Source organism: Marmota monax, unplaced genomic scaffold (genome assembly GCF_021218885.2).
Source record: "Marmota monax isolate L192 unplaced genomic scaffold, Marmota_monax_Labrador192_F-V1.1 WCK01_AAM20220418_F8-fsc00014, whole genome shotgun sequence".
NCBI lineage: Eukaryota > Metazoa > Chordata > Mammalia > Rodentia > Sciuridae > Marmota > Marmota monax.
In genome coordinates, this window is record NW_026695222.1 from 18,118,712 (window position 1) to 18,144,151 (window position 25,440).

Sequence of the window (25,440 nt, forward strand, 5' to 3'; positions counted from 1 at the left end):
CTGCATGCTTTCCATGGTGGTGCTCTGCCCCAGCCCATGCAGCCCTCTTTTCTGAAAACCAGCCTCTTCATTTTTTTTTCCCTTATGTTTTTTGGTGGGAGCTCATAGATCTGGGTTCCATTGTGTACCCCTAACATGTGACACTCACCTCAATGGAGCACTGCAGCACCTGGGAAAATTTCATGTTTTGTGTGCTAATTTTCTTCCTGCCAAATATCCATGAATTCCATATGAAGGTCTGGGTCTCTGTCTTCTCCTAGATGTTCCAAAAATGTGGCTTCTAGTCAGGAACTTCAGTATCACCTGGCAACTTATACAAAATGCAGATTCTTGTGTCCCCCCAGAACCTGTATCTTCAAGGCTGGGAGTGGAGCCCAGCATTTTGTACTTTACCAAGCCCTTCTGGTGGCGGGGATGTGAGCTGAAGCATGAGAGCCAAGGTTCTAGAGTGCTTATGTCTAGATTGCTGGGTAAAAACCTTGTTCTTTGATCATCCCATATTATTCAGTAATCCTTGAGTAATTCTTAAGTGAGTGACACATTGCATTTTAGTCTTGGATATCTCCTTTTTAATGGTAGCTAAGCTCTCAGTATATAGAGATATTCATGGATATTTTTTCATCCACCAAATGAAACCTCACTAATTTGTTCTAATGAGGATAAAGCCCATTGCACATGATGGCACTAAATGGATTAGTAGGTAAGCAGATCACTAGTGGAGCGACAACTGCGTCACAGCACTTTTTAAAATGGGGAATACAAACTTAGTAGGATATTATGTGCTGTTGAAAATGGCACCAACCCAGAAAGTTTTTTCTTTTTTAAAGAAACAAAATTAAGATTCCCAATTTATTTTCCCGTTAAATCATGCTCCAGAAGCAGTTGTAGTGTTCAGCATATGCGTTAATGACTTGAGAACTACGTGTACAACTGGTTGATGCAGAAGTCCTTTGCCTCTGATGACCAGAGGTGGTGATTTTGCAGGGCCCAATCTGCTTCGACAGTTGTACGGAGCTGTAGATGTGTCTGAACTTGCCCCATGTGTTCCAGGTACCAGAGGTGAACTGCAGATATAACCTACAGCTTCTGACTGCAGGTGGTAGCATAATTGTTTTGTACTTTCCAAAAAAGCAGCAGTTCCCAAAAAGGTGAAGTTTAATTTTATTCAAGGCTAGTACATGCTGAGTACAGACCTATGCTTGATTCAGTAATTACTCTGACAGCTGAAAGATTTAGGATCACCAGGCTCCTGGATAAAGAGAGCCCTACTCGCTCCAAGTCCCACTGGTTAGCTTTGCAAAAACCAAGAGTCTGTACCTGCCACGTTCATTCTCCTTTCTCCTGGTTTTGATGAAATGCTTTTGTAATTTGGCAGTTTGGTGTTGTGTAATATCTGGCTGAGATTTAAACAGAAATAAAGTTTTCTTGATAAATTTATGGCTAGACATGAAAGAAAGGGTAGACTCCTTCCTTCCTTCCTGGCTGGCCTAGATTCTTTTATTTCTTACTACTAGATTAAAATGTGGTTGTCATCCTCACCATTACTAGAAGTTTCCCCCATATGATAATGAGTTTTATGTATTAACTGCCCTCTGTGTGCACAATGTTTCTCTGGATCTTGACATACATATTTCTAATCCTCACAAATAGCTCTTCCAAGAGCATGAAGCTGTCTCCAGTTTACAGATAAGAAAGACTCCCAGAGAGGGGGAATACCTCACCCAACCTCATGGAAGTAGATGAGAGAGCCAGTGAGAGCTGGGCCTGGTGTGGTCACTTGGTTTCTCTGGAGGGGCCTCCTCTTACCAAGCGGCTTCCCAGCTGGTGCAATGCTGAGAGCTCAGTGTTGGGAGTCGTGGGGCCTCATCATTTTGTTTCCCTGATCAGGTTTCTCTTTCATGCCAATTTTTCAGTCAGAGGGCTTGTATCATAAGAAAAAAGTGGTGAACTGGGCGTGTTGGTGCACACCTGTAATTCCAACAGCTGGGCGTGCAAGGAGGCTGGCAGAGGCAGGAGGATCACAAATTCAAAGCCAGCCTCAGCAACTTAGCAACACCCTAAGCAACATAGCAATACCCTGTCTTCAAATAAAAAATTAAACAGGGCTGGGTATGTGTCTCAGTGGTTAAGTGCCCCTGGGTTCAATTCCTGGTACCAAAAGAAAGAGCACTGGGGTTGCAGCTCAGTGGCAGAGCACTTATCTAGCATATATTAGGCACTGGGTTTGATCCTTAGCACCACATAAAAATAAACAAATAAAATAAAGTCAGGCATTCTGTCCATCTATAGCAACAACAAAAATTCAAAAAAAAAAAAAGTTGATGAATTTTTTGGTTTTTAAAATGTTATTTTGGGTAAATCAGGAACTCCTTATATGATCAGACCACACAGCTGAAGCTGGAGGTGTCTTGGGCAACTAGGAATCCTCAGCAGAGGGCAGCTCAGCCTTGAGTGCCATTTCACTTAATGCAGCCACCTCATAAAGAAGATCTTATAGCCCCAGAAAAATTAGGTTAGAGAGGCAGGGCTATTCGGCTAAGACCACATAACAGGTGACCATAAGAGCATTTTGGGGTCTAGTTACTGGAAGAGCTTACAGTATATGGGTCTTTCATCTTTTATCTTATTTAATGCTCATAGAAATTCTCTTAAAGAAATGTTATTTTTAATTTCCATTTTTCAGATTAGGAAACAGACCAGGAAATGTTGCTTGGGTCATAGATTCCCACTCATGGTGCTTTAAGTACTCAGTAATTTTGTTTTTAAAGTGCCTCCATGCCAAAAAATTCCTCGCATTCTGTTTATTAAGTAGTTAGGCCCAAATAATTTAACATATATGCATAATCTAATAGTTCAGTAACTATTTGAAAAAAGAACACACATAAATTGAAAGAAATGTTTTATTTCATTCTGTGTGTGAGTGTGTGTGTGTGTGTGTGTATTGTATAAGGACACAATACATTTATTTATTTATTTATTTGTTTACTTATTTATTTAATGTGGTGCTGAGGATCAAACCCAGTGCTTCACATGTGCTAGGCAAGTGCTCTACACAGAGCTCCAACCCCAGCCCCTTATTTCATTTTTGTTTGCCACGGTTACTAAATGGCTGAGTGTGTGCCTTTTAGATCTTGTCATCAGGTTGACTACCACCACCCTTGTTCCTGTTCCTTGCTGATTTTCACACAGTTCTTTTATCAACTTTCAAAATCTGGCTCCATTAAGGTATAATGTCATAAGAAATGTACTTCACGCTAGTAGTTAGTGCAGTGCTCAGTAGATGTCATGAGTTACCATATTTTTCTTGAAAATTCAAAAATACCCCGAGGTGAATTCAACATGGCACCCCATCTACCTGAGCACACAGTTTGTGAACTGTAGACTTTGTGGCACATAAATGATGGCACATTTGTGAGTAAATTCAGGTGTATATCAGATACATCTCTCTCTTTCTTTCTTTTTGACTGTACTACTTAATAACATTAATTTGAATTCAGTGTAATATTTTTAAATGCTCTAATAGAGGGGAAGGTTCACATTGTTGGCTGTTGTGTTTAATTCTGTGCCTTGCATGCAGCAGGTGCCCAATAAATGTTTATTGAAAGGAAGAGAGAAACTCTAACTCAGAGATAGGAGTTTATAAAGTCAAATGAAAGATGAGAAGCACTCAACAGTTATCACAGATAGGCTGTTGCTGTGGTGGCCTGCATCTTCAGGCTTCTTCAAGTCAACTGCATCTTGTTCAAAGAACACTGGCCCTTGAAAAGTTGCGTATAAGTTGGTGTGGCTAAAACCAGTTAAAATATAGTAGCAGTGCTAGGGATTTAAATAATTTGAGTGATCTTTTAGCAAATCCTTGATTCTAATGGAGATTCTCACTCCTTGGCTTTTCACCTTAGTGTTTTGATTTTTATAAAATCATTTTTCTTAAACTGAAACACCGCAGAGTATATTTAAGCCCTAGCTATTATACAAATTTTTTGAAAGAGAGCCTCCAGCTTGCCCAGGGAGCATCCCGTTCAGTCAGCACATGTAAGACTTTGCACTTAACAGATCTTTTAACTTACGCTGGGTCAGACCTGGTCATCCTTCTGCAACCCTGTGGAGTACACTTTGGCTCAACAAGGATAACATGCATAGAAAACTGAAATGGTGCTGGGTGATGCTTTATTAGGTGCCACTCTTCCTTCCTAAGTACAAAATCAATGTCCAAACATAACTGTAAGTGGTGTGAAGGTGATGGAAGTGTTAACTCCAAGATAAACACTTCCTCTGTCCTTTGCAGGTACAGAAATTTCAAAAAGCCTGGATACATAGCAAAGGCTGCTGCTGATTAACAGTCATTGTCTAATGTGCTGCATTTTGAGGATCATAGATACCATAAATAAAAACATAGCAATGAGCTTGCTGCTCTCTGCACCTTTATCCAAGGGGCATTGTTAATGGGAAGATATCTAAGTCTCACTATTACTGAGGCAACCATGTGGATAGCCATCAAAGACAGTCAGTGCGATAGATGTGTCCCCTCTGAATCTCCAAGTAGCAAAGCACTCAGCAGGGAAAGAATTGTGGGTAGTAATTTCGGTGTTAAAATATTAACACGTTTTTGCATATTTAATGTGGTTTCCTTTTTAAATAGTAGGCAGATTATGGCATACAAGCAGATAGGTTTACGATTTCAAATTAAATTCCAAGCATTAAAAAAATCCAAAGGAACTACTTTGTTATAAATACATTCAGCTAATCTAAACAAGAAATTGCTTTCTTTTCAACTTCTATGATCATGTATCAGCTAATTTACAACCTAATTTTCTGGTTCTAACTTGTGAATGACACTTCATGGGCTTTAGTCTTAAAAGATCAAAACTTTCTGTGTTTTATCTTAGACATGTATAGTCTCTGGACTCAAAAATGAAGGGTCTGGGAAGGCTTCACAGAGGAGGTGACATTCAGGCCTTTGCAGTAGGGGTGGAGAGTCATTGTGTCTGTCCACTGTGTGCTGTTCAGCACGTGGGTTTAGGCTCTGGAGAGCAGAGGCAGACTTTTACCTTTAACCTGCCTTTTCCCTAACTCCTGCTTCTCTCTAATGTGTGAAAAATTTGTCCTGGGAAAGGAAGCAAGACCCCTTAATGGTTTTCTCATTTCTCCTATTTCCCCACAGGCAAAGATGCCTTTCGATGCCAACAAGCTCTACTGCAGTGAAGTGCTGGCCATATTGCTGCAGGACAATGACGGTGAGGCTCCCTCTCAGTATTGATATTCTGTTAGGATAGGAGCCAGGCTTGTTTCAGATCATGACAGCAAGCTCTCTTGCCTTTGGCATCCCCTGTCTTCCCCTCTCGCTCTCTCTACAGCTTTTGTACTCTGTCAAGCTGTATTGATTTTGTTTGGTGATGTATCAGTGTTAGACGGCTGTAAAATCTGACAGTTAGCTTCATTTTTTTTTCTTCCTCTATTTTTTTCCTCTTTTAGAAAACAGGGAATTGCTTGGGGAGCTGGATGGAATCGATGTGCTTCTTCAGCAGTTATCCGTGAGTAATTCTTATGCTTCCTGTCTGCCATGAAGATACATGGCCTACTTTAAATGGGAGGCGGAGCTGGAAATTGCCGGACGGAGTAAGCTGTGGTTCAAAACATGTGGGTCGTGTTGGCAGGTTGGAGGTCACCGTGCTGGCGTGGGGTTTGCCTCCTTTTCTTGGTCATTCGTCTTTCTAACCAGGCATCACTGGGATCTTGGTCCAGCCTTTCCCCACCTCTGATAACGAGATTGCCAGTCCAGAGGAGATGAGCTTCCTACTTCACGTAGGTTCTTGGACCAAGAATATCACATGACTTTCACTTGAACCATTCCCACGATTATTCACCTCCTTTCCTGTCAGTCTGCCATTAAACATTCATTTAGGAAAGAGGTCACCGAGGATGGTAGGGGCACTGGAGGCTGGAGTGAGAAATCAGAAGCTGCCATTTGCTCACTGAAAGAAATGTAAATGCAGTTGAAATGCTATTCTGCTGGCATTCTGAAAGCACTGTTAAGATTTCTCCTAACAAATCTCATCTGTGTTATTCCAAAAACAAGACTGAAAATAGATCATTTGGATAAAATCTGAAGAGTGTTGGGAGTGTCTGAGATGTCAGTTTGCATACAGCTTCTATCTTGGTGCCAGCAGCCTGAGTGGCTTGGCCTCCACCCCAAAAATAGAGCTTTCAAATGTAAATCTGTTAGTCCCTTTCCTGCAAGATTATCGATCATCTTGTAGTTGACTGTATATACATACACTGCTGGAAGGCTCTCCTCTTAACATGCCCTACAACTCTGACAAAGACAAAACTCCAAGCCCTTTCCCTGACTTGAGCCCCAGCTATTGTATGAAGCCGTTCTCTGAAGCAGTTCCGAAGCCCTGTTAGGAAACTTCCTTTCATTAAGCCAGGATTTACCCCACTGGGTTGCAGCTTTTTAAGAGGGGGGAAAGCTTGATATGGTCAGGTTGTGCCACTAGAGGGTTTGAGGGAAGTGAACAAAGTTGTTTCTATTATATTTCAGTTAATGGGTCTTGGGGTTTTGTTTTCTTTCCTTTTCTTTTTTAAAAAAATCTGCCCCCTTAGAACTGAGAGTCACTCATGGATCCAGTGTTGTGTTTTTGCATGAACTGGCATCCATGTATTTTAATACCAATGAATCGGAAAGGTCCGTTTTTCCAAAATGGAACCTGATGAGATTTAGTATGGTAAATTTGTGTCCTCAGTGGTGGGGTTATTGTGATGGCAGGCGTTGGAAGTTGGTGGGTGATGTGTGATGAAAAGACATTCTCTTAGGACTCTGTGCTTTCTGCTGTCTTTGCTTGACAGGTGTTTAAAAGACACAATCCCAGCACAGCCGAGGAGCAGGAGATGATGGAGAATCTGTTTGACTCACTGTGTTCCTGCCTGATGCTCAGTTCCAATCGTGAACGTTTCCTGAAGGGCGAGGGCCTTCAGCTGATGAATCTCATGCTCCGGTATGATTCTGATCTCCTAACTCTCCCAACTCTTTTACCAACTCCTTACTGTTAGCCTGAATCTAAAAACTTGTAGCTGTGGTTTTTTAATGCCCTCGAGTTTCCCATCTGTACAGAACAGTCTTCAGGTATGGGTGAGTTTGGGCAATCCTGTTAGAGCAGATGAATGAATGGATTTTGGTCTGTTGGTGCCCCGTTGTGTGGTAAGATGTGTGGTAAGGTGGTAAGATGACCCCTGCATTGAAGGGTGATTTATATTTTGTGCCTTCCCTTACTGTGTTGGTTTTGGGAAAATCTAGCCATTAATTTTTAAACATTTCTTTTGTTCATTCTAAGCTTAGTACCATTTTTTGTATATCCCACATAGACCTATCTATGCCATGTTGGTTTTATTTTTGTTATTGACAACAAGTCATTCATATTTTCATTTAGACATTTAATAATGGGTTGCACGTGTGCTGTGTCAAAGCACAGAAGTATGAAAACGTGTAGGACAACTCTAGAATTTTTGTTTGTAATACTTTCCTTGTATGTTTTATTATGTATGCCCAAATTCCTTAAAGAGGACATCATGCTAGTTTCTCAGTAATTTCCTAAAGTTGGAAACAAAAGAGGAAGATCATTTATATTGATAATTCTTTTCAAGATCTCTAAGAAGGAGAATAGAGAACAAAAGGTATGGCAGGGTAAGGGATGGCAGTAAGAAGAGTGTTGTTCAGGGTCAGGGACAGTTTCTTAAGCTGAGAGGCACTGAAGCATGCCTGAATGGTTGAATGCTCTCTAATCATTGTAGAGTTATTTTTTAAAAATTGAGCCAGAGTCTGCCATCTTGAAACTACCATTCATATACAGTGAAAAGTCTGTTGAAATTTTTTTCAGTTTGATGTATATTAAATATATATATTTAATTAATGCTATACATTAAATATAATTTAGACTATAGACATGCAAGCTTGGTTAAAATATTGATAAGGTACTATGTTAAGGGTCAGGCTTACACGGAAATAAAAAGGTCAGGATTTCTGTTTCCAGAAGCTAAAAAGACAGTTCTGTCACCCATACAAAGGTTTATTTATAACAAACTTGACAATGACCGTTTTGTGTTTAAAATTATTTTATGACTATTGAGATGTGTTTTTAAAATTTCTTCTTTGGGTATATATTTTCTTTTGCTCTTTTTTTTTTTTTTTCTTGGTTTTAAGCTTGCCACACATAGAATTTCCTATAGTGTTTCTTACAAACAACCTGCTGTTTCCCATACCTTGACATTATCTTCAGGAGAGTTCAGTAACTACTTAATGGACTCTAAGGGAGTTTGTATTCTATTGGTGATTTGAGGTTTATTTATAACAAACTTGACAATGACCATTTTGTGTTTAAAATTATTTTATGACTATTGAGATGTGTTTTTAAAATTTCTTCTCTTTAAAAGACTTGTGAAGGGTTTGGGGAATTCTTTTGCCCAGCACATTCCAGACTTCAGATTGACTGAAAATCTTCCTTCGAGAAAAGCTTTTAAAAATGAATTCTTTTTCAGTGGGCAGACAGGAATATGGGAAATTAACCAGAGGCCTTTTCTGTTCTGCTGATGCATCCTACCTTTGCTCTCTTGAGTGCTGTGTTTGTTTACCTGCTTTACCCTTCTAATTGCCTGTCCTTTTGTTGAAATGACCCACCTTCTCTCAAGCAAATAGCATATATAGAAGATGCTTTTGGCTTTTTGGGTCTTCTAACCTTAAAACTACACTCTGCAGGGACTTTCCCGTAAGCTTCTTAAAGGTCTGAACTGCCAATGTCTTTGGATGGTTGAGTGCAAACATGAAGTGATGTATTTCTGTAGCATATGGCTTGGTAATGTGTAGCAGTGGGGAGTTGAATAAATAACCAGAAATATGGATTATTCAAACAGGAATGCTGAGATTCTGGGAGGCTAATTAAAGAAGAATCCAAAAGACATAGAAACTGTACCTCTCTAGGATCTTGCCTCACTTTTCATTTTTGAATGCTGAAGTTGCAATTAGATCCTCCTTTGGCATTAGTTAGCTATATTAGCAGATTCAGCATTTCCTTTTGTCTCTTTGAAATGCTCTTTGTTCTGCATTGTTTTTCTTCTTCAGAATCCCAACTAAAAAGTTTAATTGAGAGGAGAAGGGTTTTTTTTTCCTATTATATTTACCCTTCCTTATCTAGTAAGATCTGCTCTGTGTAGAGGGAGCTCATCCAGTGAAGCTGTAATATTAGAAGGTCAGGAAATCTTCTGTGGTTCCACTGCCCCCAAATACAAAATTTTACTTTGATTTGGTCATCGGTCAGGCAGTTGTGAACTGCTACCTGGAGAGGTGGCAGGGTAGTAGAGAGTGAAGAGGGTGCTGTGGAATTGAGGTGAATGGGAGTTTGGAATACAGATTTTTGCTTATTACCTCTGGATATTTGGTGAGTTACTTTAACCTTTCTGACTCACTTTTTTCACTTGAAAATGGGGTAATACTGCTAAGTTTGCAGAGATTTGAGGGAATTGGACAATATAAAATGAGGCAGTCTGCAGCTATTAAAACATTGATAAGGTACTACGTTAACTTTCTGTCTTATAGAGATGAACAAGACAGGATTCTTGCCCTCAAGAAACTCAAGAATAGTGAAGGCAGCAGATGTTAAATAACCAATATAATTTAATATGGTGACTATCAAGTGGAACAGTTAATTTTGCATGTAGATAGCCTGTGCATTTTTCATTTCTGATTGTTGACAAGGAAAGGTCACAAACAAGATAGTTACACATACACACATGCAGTCTCTTATACGCACACATGCACACACAAAAAACACGTATATACTACCAATTTAACGTTTTTACCAAGTTTATTGAGGCATAATTCATATGCAATGAAATGCCCCCAATTTAAGCTGAAGTTTTAATTTTAACAGACATACTCTTTTGTCTTTATACCACAGACAACATTACAGAAGAGTACTGTCTAGTAGAAATGTGATGCAAGCTAGATATGTAATTCATATTTTCTATTAGCCACATTAAAGTGGGTAAAAGAAACAAAAGGAAGTTAAGTTTATTTCAATTTAATTTAATAATTAGCTCCTAATTATTAGCTCCTCGTTTGTATCGGCTACATTTCAAATGCTCCATCGCTATACATGGCTACTGGCTACCATATTGGACACTGCATATATAGATCGTTTTAATTATCCCCCAAGTTCCCTTGATTGCTTTTTGTAATCAGTTCCCACCCATCCATCCCAGCCCCAGGCAACCACTGTCATTCTAGAATTTCATTTAAGTGGAATTATAGGGGATGTTTTTTCTCTAGCTTATTTTACTCAATAGACTGTTTTGGAGATTCATTCATTTTGGATCTATCAAATGATTGTTTTCTTTTCATGCTTAGTAGTAGCCCAGTCATCTTTACATTCCAGTCTATCTCTTTATTACCTATTGATGAACATTTTGTGTTGTTTCCAGTATTTTGCATAATAAATAAAGCTGCCACAAGTCTTTGTATAAACATACTTTCATTCCTCTGGTAAATGCCTAGGAATAGAATGGATGGGTCATATTGTAAGTGCACGTTTATTGTTAGAAACTGTCAAGCTGTTTTCCAAAGTGGTTTTGTGATTGTATATTCCCAGAAGCAAAGTGTGTCACATTCAGACCAGCAGTATTGTAGGACTTTGATTTGGGCTCTTAAGTGGGTGTGTATTGTGATGGTTTGCAATTCCATTTCCCTAATGATTAATGATGCTGAGCATCTTTTCATGTGCATGTGACCTTTCTGAAAAAATCTTGAAGTTTTAAGTGTTCTTTATTCTACATACAAGTCTTGTTAGCTATATGGTTTGGAAATATTTTCCTCCTAGTCTGAGGCTTGCCTTCTCACCTCTTGGCAGTGTCTTTTAAAGAGCAAAAGTTTTACTTTCAAGTCCAATTAATACATCTTTTCTTCAATAAATAGCTTTTGGTATTATATATCAATTATGTTTATCTAACCCACAATCTAAGAGTGTCTTCTATGTTTCCTTTCGAAGTTTTCAGTTTTAGGTTTTACATTTAGGCCTGTGATCCATGTTAAGGTAAATTTTGTATATGATGTGAAGCATGAAATGAGGTTCGTGGTTTTATTTATGACTTATTTTTACATATAGATGGCTGATTCTGGAACCACTTAATGCAGTTGCTATCCATGTTCCATTAAATTGTCTTTATAGTTCTTGTCAGAAACCAATTTATCATATATGTGTGGGTTTATTTCTGTGCTTTCAGTTCTGTTCCTTTCATCCCTGTGTCTTTTTTGCCAGAGTCGTACTATCTTGATGATTCTGACTATAAAGCTAAAAGTTTGGTTTTGATACCAGATAGTATAAGTCCTCTGACTTTTGGTCTTTTTCAAAATGGTTGAAACTATTCTAGTTCAAAAATTCAAAGTCAGACTGTCAAAAATCCTGCTGGGATTTTGTACAAAAACCCTGCTGGGATTCTGATTGGATTGGGCTGAATCTGTCATTTGGGGGAGAATGAACATCTTGTAATGAGTTTTCCAATCCATGTACATGGTACATCTCTCCATTTATGTAGGTCTTTGATTTCTTTCATCAGTGTTCTAATTTTTCTTGGCAATTTGATGTTTTATATGTTCCTAGACATTTTTCAATTTCTTGTAGATTTGCAAGTTCATTAGTATAAATTTTTCTTGTATTATTAACATTCTTTATCATTTTCTGTACTTTATGTCCCTTTTGTATTTTCTTTTCTTTTCTTTCTTTTTTTTTTTTTTGTATTTAAATGTATCTACTTTTCTCTTCAGTCACACTTTTCAGAAGTGATTGGATTTTTTTCTGTTGTTTTTTTGTTTTTCCAGAGGTCTTATTATTGTAGAGAACTAGTTCTTAATCTGTTTATGTATCTGTCAAAATATAGCTGGCAAATAAAAATAGCATATTCTTGTGATCCACAATGTTTATATTTTGATTTAGCCTATTTTTTGCATCCTTGGGAATTTTTAAATCCCTTTTTTCTAGATTCTTTTCATTTACAGTATTGCCCTTTTCCTAAATTTCTGAGTTAAATGCTTAATGCTCTTAAAAATAATTCTATTCTTTAAAAACAAAAACAAGCCAGGAGCAGGGGTGCATGCCTGTAATCCCAGTGGCTCGGGAGGCTGAGGCAGTAGGATTGTGAGTTCAAAGCCAGCTTCAGCAAAAGCAAGGGGCTAAGCAACTCAGTGAGACCCCGTCTCTAAATAAAATACAACATTGAGCCAGAGATGTGGCTTAGTGGTTCAGTGTCTGAGTTTAATCCCCAGTACCCCCCAAAATAAAAAAAAATACAAAATAATAACATTCAGCCTATTGCAGTAGCAGATGCCTATAATCCCAGTGACTTAATAGACTAAGGCAGAAGGATCACAAGTTCAAGGCCAACCTCAACAACTTAGTGAGACCCTGCCTCAAAATTAAAAAGTAGTAAAGTAACCTGGGTTCAATCCCCAGGACCAAATAAATAATTTTTAAAAAGTGTTTAAGGTTAAAATTTTTCACTTTACATTGCTTAGCTTTATCACATATGTCCAAATTCAAGTTGCCTTTTCTTATTACAGTAACAGAAAAAATAGTCTAAAATGTTTGCTTTTCTAAATTTGGGATTGTTTATTTTTAATGGCAAGTTTTTAAAAATAGCCTGAACATTTGAATAAAATTTGTTTCTGGGGTATAAAATGCTATGATTATTTCCTAAATCAGCTTTGTAAATATAGCCAGATTTTGTCTTTTTAGCTATTTTGTTCTTTCTCTCACTATAATTGTGGATTTTCTCACTATTTCTTTTTTAATTTTTTTGTGTTCATTATGTTCTAATTTGCTCAGTCAGCAAATAATGCTGTTTGTTTATCTTAATCTTGATTTGCATGTTTTGTCAATGTGTCTCCTTGCTGTAGGTGGTGAACTTTTGTTGGATTCTTTTATAATTTTATATTTATCTATTTTATTCCTTTTCATCATTTTGTCCTTATTTTATCATGTCATTTTGTTATGTGTAACTGTTGTGAAAAACTGATGAAGTACTCATTTAGTCCAGCGTAAGTTCAGGTCTTGCAATGATCTTGACCTATTTGTTTTTATTGTAGTGACTCCATGGTTCGCCCTCTTCCTGTCTATTTTATTTTGATAGTTTCATTGAGGTTTTAATTTTGTTTTGTCTTTTCTTTTTTCACTTGTTCATTATTTTCCTTTGTAGATTTTTCCTATTTTTTTCTATTAATGATTAGCTTTACTTTTTTTTTTTTTAAATTCTGCTTTTTTTCTTTGCTTTGAACATTTGATATGGTACCATGTCTCCTCTCCCCTTTCCATACCTTTCCATTCTGTTCTCTAAACCAAACTGTCTTAGCTCTCTTAACACTTACCATTGTTTTTTTCTGGGGGATTACCCCTGGATATTGAGCCTTAAAGGTCTCTCAGCAGCCTTCTGTCCCTGTCACCTCTCCCAGCTCTGTCCCCAGCTGTCTTCAATGTGGGGGTTAAACTCTAGCAGCCATTGCTCATCTTTGCCTGCACACTTACCACCCGGTGTGGTACCACCCGGTGTGGTCACAGCTGTGGTCCAGATCTCCAGCTGTATCCTAGGACTTTTGAAAGCAGAGCCAGGGCTTCCTCTTTGCCTCTCTGGTGCCCAGAAACAGGTACACACATTGGGCTTCCTGTAAATCTGATGAATGAGAAAAATCTAAAAACATTTTTGTTTTTTAGAATTATTGATTCATACAATTTCTGGCAAATCCCATAGATAGACCCAGGAAAGAACATCTCATTAAAAGCTTTGTAGCTGAGAACTCAGTCTCTTGTTTGAAGATATTGAGTCCTGTTTTTTCTTATTAAGAGCCAAAAAAGGGCCATCAAGTGGTTGTGAACCTGATCCTCAAGGCTCAGGAAGGCCTGGATGGGAGGCACCTGTAGTCCTGGGCTTGTGATCATTTAGCCTGTGCCTACGGGGTTCAGAGCAGAGGCCAGCATAGGTGTCCACGCTGTGTAGTCCTCTTTGGGTATTTAAACTCTCCTCTTCGTTCCTCATAGGTATCGCAGGGTTACGTTTTGTGTGTTGAGTTCTTATAACCTTTCGACTCAAGGTGCACAGAGGCCCCCACACAGGTTCCTTGCCGCTCGGCTTTTATTTTCTGGGTCTGAACACTAGCACCTCCCTACCCTCATCTCCCAGGCCTCTCCCCTCTGTCCACCGCCACCCTGGGATGAGTTGACTTGTCAGGTAACTTTTTCTCATTCCTGTGTTGACTGTCTGGATTTCGCAGTGCTTGACAGAATCAATAAGAAAAGACCATTTTTTGTTTTGCTTTGTTTTTCTCTCTGCCAAAGAACAAATGAAGACATCTTGTAGAAGAAGAAAAGATTGTTGAGGTGATATTTAAAAGTGAAATCCATGCTGTGATAAAAGCAGCAGGTAGCCATCCTGGAGTACAGACCAACCCTCCCGCCCCCCTTGGCAACACACACACCCATATACTCAAAGAAAAGGAAACAAAAACTTTAGAAAGAAAGCAAGAAAAGAAAAAGGAATTTCTCATTTGGTCAACCTAGTGTTTTATTTATTTTTTTCTTTTTAGTTGCCCATAACAATAGAATGTATTTTAACATATCCTATATACATGGAGTAGAACTTCCCATTCTTGCATCACCCTAGCGTTTTATAAGGAAAGGAACACTGCGGCGAGATGGAAGGTCAGACCTCTCGGGCAGGGGGAGAACCAGTCCCCTCGGAGAAGACACTGCCCGTGTGTGTGTGCCGGGCAGCTTGGCCTCATTCTTTCAGTGTGATAGTTAAGAAGGGACAGAGAAGCTGTTTGGAGGGTCTTCAGTGAGTAGCAGTAGAGTTAAGATAGGAACATGAGCCAGGTGGTATTTTTATAGTCAGGGATGGTTGAGAGGAAAATAAAATTCAGGGAAGACATAATTAATTGTGCAGTTTAGAAGAGTGATCCCATTCAGAAGTTCCACTATGCAGAATAAGGCTAAATTATACTTACCGGGGGGTGGCCATTTTAGAATTTGCAGGAAATGAGGATGGTGCTATTAACAGTGCCCTGGGTGGAGACTGGTTTGCCATTTCCATGTTCTTGGTGACAGATGTCTCTCTTTGGTAAGATGGTTGCTGCAAATAGAAGATTCCAGTATCTCAGGTTTAATTTTAGCCCAAATCATCTGCTTCTTGTCACCACAGAGCACTTTCTAACAGTATGTCCTTGTATCAGAATAGTTCCGGGTTCTTTAAGAAGCAGCAAAGCCAGTGGGAGACAGAAGAATTACGTTGTCAGTTTCCTTGAAAATGTTGACATGAAGCTTATTACTTCTGTTGTAAAACCCAGTTGCAGTTAGAAATAGAAGAGACCACCATGATCCCAAGGGATGTGTACAAATGCAACCTTGGGTCGTGAAGCAGAAATGCAGTGAACGCATCTTGGTTATTAACTGTAAAAGCAAAAGAGAATAACACACAGTCACGTCCATTCCAGGAACCAGCAGTGTTTTCACTGGTCTGGAAGGTTTTTCAATAAGATTTTCCTTAATCCAAAGAAAAGTTTCTCTAATAAAGAAAACAAATACAGAAACAATGACATACCATCTGCAAAGAAAGTCTGCAGGCCCACGTCTGGGTTGTGGGTTGTGACAAAGCAGGCAGGTCGATGGGCCAGCATGTGGAGCTCTGTGGTCTTATTCTCTAGTTTTTTGACTTGTTCTACATTAGTTTTGTTCCTAGTGAAAATCTGAAAGTCCAAACTGTTCTGCATTTTTATTCTTGAGGTCCTGTAAGATTTTCAAGAGCCGGAGTCTTCCAGCCCCTAGTCTCTTCCAGGTTTCAAGTGCAAAAGCCGAGGAAGGGTGCAGACCTTTAAGGAGTCAGCTGGGTTTCCAAGCTGCTCACAGTTCTTGTTTGTGGTCTAACGACAAACGTTGCCTTCCCCACAAGCTGAAGATTACAGTTCTTTCTTAGATGGATAATAGTAGTTTGCACCTGTTCTCTAGGAACCCGAAAAATGCTTCAAAGGCACAAAGTAATCCTTCCAACATCCCCCAAGGCTGATGTTACCACTTCATAAATGGGAAAGTGCTGTGTTGGTGGAGAAGGCAGATGAACTGAATCAAGATTACCTGGCAGGAAATGGTATAGAACCTATCTGAGCCCTCCAACCGACTTGCTAGCTGTTCATCATCCCAGTGTAGTTGAGTTGCACACCTCTGCAGTATACAATCCGATGAGTTTTGCAGTATGTACATACCCTCACTGGCAGCATGGCAATGAATGTATTTATCACACCCAAAATGTTTCCCTGTGCTTCTTTGTAATCTGTAACTCCTCTCCTCTGCCTCATTGTCTCCAGGCAACTATTGATTTGCTTCCTGTTCATTTTATTTTAGTTTGCATTTGTAGAATTTTATACATATACAATCATATGGTACCCCACCCCCCGCCCTTTGGTCTGGTCAGTTTGATTCACTGTAATTATTTTGAGATTTGTCCATGTTGTGATCAATAGTTTTGTTTCTTTCTCGTGGCTGAGTAGTATTCCACTATATAGACATATCATTCCACTATATAGACATATCTTGATGGACATTTGAGTTTCTAGTTTTTGCTCTTGAGAATAAAGCCTGCAATAAATATTCATGCCCAAATCTTTTGGGCAAACATGTTTTTCACTGCTCTTGTGTGAATAGGAACTGAACAGCTGGGTCACATGATATGTACATGGTCAGCTTGCTAAGGCTTTGCCAAACTGTTTGCAAATTGATTGTACTGTTTTTTAATTCCACAACAGTGCTTCAGAATTCAGTTGCTCTACATTCTTGCTAATACTTGGTGTGGTCAGTCTTTCATTTTAGCAGTGACTGTGGATGGGTAGGGATCGTCTTCTGGTTTAGATTTGTTTTCCACTTGTGACTAAGGGTGTCTGGTGTCTTCATGTGCTAATTTGTCATCCATGTATCTTTTTTGGTGGTGTCTGTTCAAATCATTTGTCCATTTGGTGATAGGCGGTTGTTTATCCTATTACTGGATTGTCATGGTTCTTTCCATATCGTAGATACAATCTTCAGATAAATGCTTTACAAATATTTTCTCTTAAGTTCATGGCTTGCCTTTTCATTTTCAGAATAGATTCTTTTTTTTTTTTTTTTTTTTAGTTCGTGTCTTTTATTATCTCAAATACATTACTTGTCTTCTGGTTTGTTGAAGCAGTAAGTCAGACAACACTTGCCACAATAGTGTCTGTCAAAGTGGCTGGTCATAAAAACTCCAGCAGCATATTCATCTGAAGGGCACTTACGGTGAAGGCGGCTAATTTTGCCATTTTCATCCTTATAATATTTCAGGACAGCCAACTTAACCTTCTTTCTCCTAGGCTTATTCTTCTTGGGAGTGGTGTAAGACGACTTCTTCCTTTTCTTAGCACCACCACAAACCCTCAGCACAAGATGAAGGGTGGACTCCTTCTGAATGTTGTAGTCCATCTTCCAGTTGCTTACCAGCAAAGATCAGTCTCTGCTGATCAGGAGGAATCCTTCCTTATCCTGGATCTTGGCCTTTACATTTTCTATAGGGTCCAAGGTTCAACCTCGAGCGTAATAGTCTTCCCACCGCAGATGGCGGATTGAAAAGCCAGAATGGATTCTTGGAAATTTTTAAATTCTGATGAAGTTGAATTTATTTATTGGTTTGTTCCAGTAATCTTTTTCTGTTTGAGAAAATTGAATCATTTACATCTTTTAAGGAATTTGTTCATGTGGACTGTTGCCGCATTTAGGGCAGAAAGTTGCTCGTGACTTAGAATCTGGAGTGGTGCGCTCTCTCTTATTCCTGATGTTTGTCATTTGTGCCTTTTTCTTTTTGCCCCTGATCAGTGTGGCTGGAGGTCTGTTGGATTTCACTGATTCCATCGGGGACCAGTGTCCGTTTCTCGATGTTTCCTGCCGCTTTGCTGCTTTCTGTCTCTGTGGGTTTTGCTCTGGTCTTCATTATTTATGTTCTTTTGATTTTGGGGTTTAATTTTCTGTTCATTTTCCTGATTTCTCAAGACGGGAATTTAAAATTATTAACTTGAAGGCTTCTATATTTTCTAATACAGTTTCTCTACTATAAATTTCCCTGTGATTGCCACTTTATCTGGGTTAATGCATTTTGATATGTTGTATTCTCATTTTTATTTAGTTTGAAATACTTTATTTTAATTTCATCTTTTGAGTTATTTAGAAGTATATTGTTTAGTTTCCAAATATTTGAGGATTTTATTTCTGCTTCCATACCATTGTGATCAGAGAACATACTTGGTGTGATTTGAGCCCTTCTAAATTAATGAAGACTTCTTTTTGGCCTAGAATGTAGGTAGGTAGACGTGTTTATGTGTGTGCTGCTTGTATGGAATATTTTATACATGTTGAGTAGGTTCATTTGGTGATCATGTTGTTCAGATTTTTATATCTACTTATGGTATCAGTTATGAGAGGGGCGTTGAAACCCCTGACTAATTGGGGGTATTTCTGCTTCTCCTATAAATTCTATCAACTTCTACTTCATGTATTTTGAAGTCATTGCAGGTGCATAAATATTTTGGATGATACGTTCTCTCGTCTATTTGACCTTTTGTTGGTATGGAGTGACCTTTTTCATCCCTGGTAAGGCCCTTTGATCAGAAGTCTACTTTGTTTCATGCTAATGTCACCCCCAGGGCTTTCTCTTAATAACATGGTGTATCTTTTACCATCTGTTTTCATCTTACTCGTGACATCCCCTTCTTTGCCTTCTGCCCTGCCCTGCCACGTTCATATACTGAAGCCCTAACACTCCCCTCCACCAAAGTGATTGATTATATTTGGAGGCAGGGCCCCAAGGAGATGGTCAGGCTTCAGTGAGGCCATGGGGTGGTCCCTGCTGCAGCAGGACTGGTGTCCCTAAGCAGGTGGAGAGATGCCAGAACTGCCTGCACACACTTAGCGCTGAGCCTTGCCACATGACTTCCAGTCCTGCTCCTGGTTTAGTGCCGTGGTTGCTGCACCTTTCACTCCAGCATGTGTTACACGTCCCACTGGGCACTGTTTGTTCTCTTTAGGCAATCACTTACCTTTTAAAGAAGAAGAAAGTCTTTCATGTTACCTGCACATCTTCCATTGCCTGCTCTCCATTGCTTTGTGCAGGTGTCTGTCTGGCTTCCATCCCCTCTGCCAAGTGGCTTTCTCCAAGATCCTGTGGTGCTGCCTCCTGTCGGCTCGTGCATGTCTGAAAAGGTGTTTGCCCACCTCTCCTCAGGTGTGGGTTGACAGAGTGTTTTCTTTGAGTGCCTTCGGGCTGGCTTGGCTCTCAGCAGGAACTCTACTATGTGTGTTCCTCTGTGTGTCGTTTGCCACCCCACTTTTTCTGTTTTTAAGATTTTATCATTAGTTTTGAATAGTTTGATCATTATGTGCCTTGGTAGAGTTTTCTCCATGTCTCTTGTGTTGAGGGTCTTAGAATTTCTTAAGACTATGCCTTTATAGTTTTTATCAAAGGTGGAAATTTTGGGGGTTGACATTTTTCTAATGTTTTCTTTGTCCCCATCTGCCTACAGGGCCTTTAATTACATATATATATATATATATATATATATATATATATAATTTATATTTATGCATACAAAATATAGTTATATTTTATAACTCTGTGTACTTATAAATTATCATATAATCATATATTATAAAATATGACTCCATGTCTGTTAGGTGGTTTGCAGTTGTCCAGCCGTAGCTCCCTGAGGGTCGGTGTCAGTCTTTTTCTTTCTGAGTCTCGTCTTGGGCAGCTCCTGCCTGTTGTTGCATTTTCAAACTCACTCTTTTCCTTCTGCAGGATGCAACCTGTAGTTAATTGCCACTGTATTTTTTTTCTTTACCAGACGTTGTCTTTTCCTTCCTGTGGTTCCGTTCATCTTTACAGTCAATGTGCTGAAGATTCTCTCTACTTCCATTTTACATTCAAAACATAGTTATAAGAATTGTTTTAATGTCCTCATCTTTTAATTTTGTCATCTGTTATTGTTACTAATGATTTTTCTCCTCTTTATGGCACATATTTTTCTGCTTTTCAGAGTGCCCTGGTAATATTTATTGAGATTCAAATATTGTAAATTTTACCTTGTTAGCCCCTGTTTCTTTCTTTCTTTCTCTTTATGTAATCATACATGTACATATATATTTAAATCTCTGTTGTAGGATATTAAGGTTCTTGGAAATAGTTTGGCTCTTTGGGGGCCTACTTTTCAACTCTGTTGGGCAAGATCAGACTCATCTATAGTCTGGCTAATTTTGTCTCATTACTGAACTAGAGCTTTTTGAGGGCTCCTCCTGGTGCCCTGTGAATTTCTAAGATTTTTGTACTGTAACCAGGGGACTATGCATTAGTTAACCTTTTGGTTGCTGAGACAAAATGCCTGACAAAATCAACTTAGAAAATGGAAAATTTATTTTAGCTCCAAGCTTCAAAGGTTTCAGTCCATGGTCGGCTGCTTCATTGTTTCTGGACCTGTAATGAGGCAGAGGACAGCATAGTGGTCGTGTAGAGGGTAGCAAAGCTGTTACCTCTTGACAGCCAGGAAACAGAGGCTGGGTCGGGGGGCAGATTGAAGGAGCCGGAGACAAGATGTGCCCTTCCAGGGCACACCCCCAGTGACCTACTTCTTCCAAGAGGCCCTACCTACCTCTTGCAGTTTCCACTACTTCTCCCTAATGCCATCAAGTTATTTATCAATGGATTATTTCACTAATGAGATCAGAGCCCTCACGATCCAGTCACTTCCCAAAAGCCCCACCTCTGACCACTGCTGCATTGGGAACTAAGCCTTCAACACGTGACACCTTGGAGGACATGCCAGATCCAGGTCATGACAGTAGAAACTTATTTCTGGTTCTCTGTAACTCTAGGGATTGTTCCCCTCCTCCCTCCAGGTGGTTCCTTTCTGCAGACCTGGTTGGTGTCCTCACCTGTGTGTGCTAGTCACACTCAAGACGGGAAGGCCCTGTGCACCTCTCTGCAGCTCTGTACTCCGGTACCTTGCCTTGGGAATTCTGGCGGCATTGGTCTCCCAGACTCCTATCTCTGTCTCCTCTGGTCTGAGCCTGTTCTCGCCGTGCCCAGTTGGGCCCATTGCAGCATTACCCTCTCAGAGTTCCCTGACCCGAGCTGCCTGCTGTCAGGTGTCTGAAAACCATTGTTCTGTATCCTTTCTCCATTTTTTCTCCCTGCCTTGTTACCAGAAGGGAGAGAATAGTGTAAATTCAGTCTCTGTCATTGCCATTTTAACCTGGAGTGGAAGTTCAGTAGTATATTATACTTTTTTCCTACATTTTCTTATTCTTTATTGCTGGTGGATACTAATGCAATTAACCTGAAAGTATTATTATTAAACACTGAGCAACTTTTCAATATCATGGATTTCATCAGTCAGGTTTCGTTGAAGCAACAACCTCAAAATCTCAAGGACTTTCAATGACAAATGTTTATTTTTTACTCTTGGTATATTCATCACCTGCCACCAGAAGCTCTGTGTTCCACCTGATTTATTTGGGGACTTAGGCTGAAGGAGCAGTGCTTCTTGGGACATGCCTCTCATCGGGCAGAGACTGCATGATGCAGTAAGCCTTCCAGCTCTTTCTCTGAGGATGCCTGTGGGGCACTTACATTGTGTTGGCTGTGGAAGGTCACGTGGCCAAGCCCAAGGTCTGGTGGGAGGAGCTGTGTTGAGTGGTGCTGCCTGGGCTCCCATAGCCTGGTGAGGACTGATTGGCACCTCTCCCCAGCCGACATTTAGGGCGTTATGTCAGTAACACGAAATTGGCTATGATTATTGCTTTGGTTTGGATGAGTGACCCCAAAGGTCTGGATGTTAAAGGTCTGATCCTCAGGGTGGCACTGTTTGGCGGTGATGGGACCTTAGGCTAGGAGACCTAATGGAAGGTCCTTGGGTGCATACCCTTGAAAGAAATTATGGGATCCGGCCTCTTCCTCTTGCTTCCTGGCTTATGGATATAACTGGCTTCACTCTTCCACATGCTTCTCACCGTTGCCATCAGCACCTCCACCAGAGACCCCCAAATGGAGCTACTTGATCATGGATTGGAACCTCCAAAACCATGAGCTAATAAACCTTTCTTCTTATAAGTTACTTGCCTCAAGTGTTTCATTATAATGACAGAAAACTGACTAATACAGTCATATTGATCCCATTGTCTTAATTCATACGAGTCCTAGGTTCTGTAATCTTTTATTTTGGAAGCTTTAATGGAACTGAACCTTAGCATGTACATTATAAAGCAAACAAAAATGATCTCATGCCATCATCCAATTTCATGCCAAGATTAATTTATGATTCACAGTATTCTTTAAAGAATGCCTATCACTTTATTACTTTAATTTTTTTTTTTTTTTTAATTCCTCAAGCTCCTTTGGCCCAAGAGGGAAAGGACTTTATCTCTCCCACTTGTCCTCCAGAAAGTTTCCTCTAGGGTTCCATTTTTCTTCTTTTTTGATTCTTTTTTTTTTTTGGTACCCTTCATGGTAGTCTTATACTTCATTACAACTCATAGATTCAATGACTCCTCTGCACTTTCTGCCATTGCTGACTTCCTTCCTGGACTTGAGACAGTTCATTCCTAGCTGGACGTCACTGCCATTTTCCAAAGGCTTCTTGGCTCAGTGGGAGCTCGGCCCTTTCCGTCCCTGCCTACTGTTACTTTGCCTTTCTCTCCGCCTCTAGCATTGTTCCCTTTCTGCTGCCTCACCCCTGCTCTCCGGGACACTGGCAGATGCAGTTCTTCAACACAAAACCAACAGGCTCCGTGTGCTGCTGCTGCTCGCCTGCTCTTCATGTTCTAGCAGTCTCGTGTACCTCTTCTCTGAGTGATCCATGCTACTCACATCCTTGCACATGCAGTTGCTTCCTTCTGCTTGAAGCACCTTTTCCCTCTTCACCTGACTGAGGAAGACACCCACTGACGCTCAGTTCAGGCCTCATCGCCTTTGTGAGGGCAGACAGCCAGCCCTCCTTCCTGCGTTTCCCACCAACTCTGTATAAAGGCCCTGTGTAGGACTCGGCTTTTCCCATCTGCCCATTTTCAGTATGTCTGTGTGCCCTATGAGCCAGACTCCCCAGAAGCAATGAGCTGTGCCCTGTCTCTGCATCCTTGACATAATGTCTCACACCTGTCTGGTAAGTCGTAAATGTTTGATGATAGAACAAATGAGCTAAAAAATCATACTCAGAATCCATGTTCTTTGCAAAAGTGTTTTTGTGTAATAAAGAAGAATAAGCTAATTAAAACTACAACAGGAAACGTTTTGCCCGTGTCACAAGGCTCTGTCACAAGGCTCACTTGAGCAGATTGGTAGCAGTAGAGAACCCCCAGTCATCTACCACAAGCACCCCGTTTTACTGAGGTTGGCGTTCACATTGGTCCCAGCATGATCGACAGCCCGATGAACCCAGACAAGACTAAGATAAACTACTTGTCCTCCTGTAGAATAAATATTTCAAATAAAGTCAACCCAAGAAAGTCAAGCCAAACAGCTATTGATTGCTAAAAGCCTGAACTTAAGCCCAATGAATATTCCAAAGTTCACCTCCATGCAGCTTGCCTAAATGGTGATCAATATGCAATTACTGCCCCCTTTAAATGTGTCTTATGCTGCCTACCTGAAGAAGGGTTTCACTTTTAAATCCTTTGTTTCTTGAATTTGCTTAGGCAGGAGAAAAGAGAGAGGCTGCGCTACTCCAGAGGCCTTTGCCTTTAGTATATCAAACAATTCTGTCTTGTTCGTGAGATGGTTTCAATGTATGCTGAATGGTAACTGAAGGTGCTCTGTGCTGTGACCGTCATTCATTTCAAGAGGCCTTTTCCTAGTGACTAAACAATGAGTATTTTGTATCTCAGTTTCCTAATTTCTGCCCTAGTCATCACCTTTGTAAATTCAGATTTGTAAAGTAGGATGCTAAAGTCTAGCTACAGTGAAAACAAATACATTATTTGTCTAGTTTCCTGTTAGAATTTCATCTTGATGCACAAAATCCTTTCCTGCTGAATTTGGAACCTTGTTTACTCTGCCCCCGATGTTTAAGATTTTTCTGTTCCTCTCAAATGCACCTTTTTTATACAGATGCCACACTTAGAACCGTTTGCCATTTCTCACTTGCACTGTTGCCACAGTCTCCTCGCTGTCCTCCCTCCCCCAGACCCCGTTGCTGCAGCCCCTTCATCTCACTGCTGCCAGGGTGAGCCTTCTAGAATGTGTCCATCTGCGGCCTCCCCCACTGATGCCTCTCACACCTTCTCAGTACCTATGGGATGAGCAGGTTCCCTGGGGGCAAGTCTAGAGGCCTGAGGTGACAATGTTCTTGCCACCTGTCCTCAGTCATCTTCCTCCTCTGGCCATTCACATCCACCTCTAATTCCCAAACCACGTGCTGTGTATCCACCACTGCCCCAGTGTCACCACTGTCCCTTCCCTTCCTGGCAGATATGCTTTAGATTCAGTGCAAATGTCAGGCACCTGCCATTTGACACCTCTACCTCTCACCTTCTTGGACTTAATTTCTATTACTAAGGTTATAGAAAATTACTTATATTGTTAAAAGACAGGGACCTTGTAATCCCTGGCAGCTGGACTAGTTAGTGTCTGCTGGGTAAAGATGCCTACTAGTAGCCTTCTTTTTCTCAAACTCAGAGACCGAACTAAAGGTCATTTGTGAGTATCTGTGAATTGTTGTGATTAATCCATAACAAGGAGAAGAAATGTAGGACTGTTAATAATACACCCTGTTTTATTTCCTTGACAATATTTCCTATCAAGCACTTTAATTTCTCTTTGTTTCCTGCAGTTAGAACATAAGGTGCATGAGATCTTTTATCTTCACAGGAGAGGTAGCCAGTAAATATTTGTAGACTGAATAATACAGGAAGATAAATTATATGTTGATTTGTATTTTTCCCTGATTATTTCACATTAATTTGGTCTCCCCAAATAGATTTAAATTTTTTTAAGCAGAAGCCATGTCTTTGTTTTCTCTTTTATCTATCACAATACTGAGTAAGTGCTCAGTAAACATTGTGTATTGGCTTGGTTGATTGATTTGCCATCTGTACCAAGATAGGAAATGACTGATTTGCTTCTTTCTACCTCAGAGTGTTAAAGGAAAAAAAACTAATGTTATAGAAAAGTATACTCCTGTTATGGTTTGGATCTTAAACCATCTCTGAGGGCCCATATGCTAAAGGCTTTGTTGCCGGTACTGTTGGGAGGTGGTAGATCTTGAAGAGGTGGGGCCGAGATGGGCATGGCAGCCCACGCCTGGGATCCCAGCTACTCAGAAGACTGAGGTTGGAGGATCATAAGTCTAAGGCCGGCTGGCCAACT

General features: G+C 40.0%; 1 protein-coding gene and 1 pseudogene across 1 annotated transcript in view; one reads left to right on the forward strand and one right to left on the reverse strand.

Moving 5' to 3' along the window:
• Window positions 1–25,440, forward strand: part of Ctnnbl1 (catenin beta like 1) — a 154,847-nt gene that overhangs the window by 67,462 nt on the left and 61,945 nt on the right. The window contains exons 8-10 of the mRNA XM_046433376.2: window positions 5,162–5,234; window positions 5,473–5,531; window positions 6,847–6,995. Coding sequence (XP_046289332.1) covers window positions 5,162–5,234; window positions 5,473–5,531; window positions 6,847–6,995 — 281 coding nt within the window. The remainder of the gene's footprint in view (window positions 1–5,161; window positions 5,235–5,472; window positions 5,532–6,846; window positions 6,996–25,440) is intronic.
• Window positions 17,180–19,173, reverse strand: LOC124085339 (ubiquitin-ribosomal protein eS31 fusion protein-like; annotated as a pseudogene).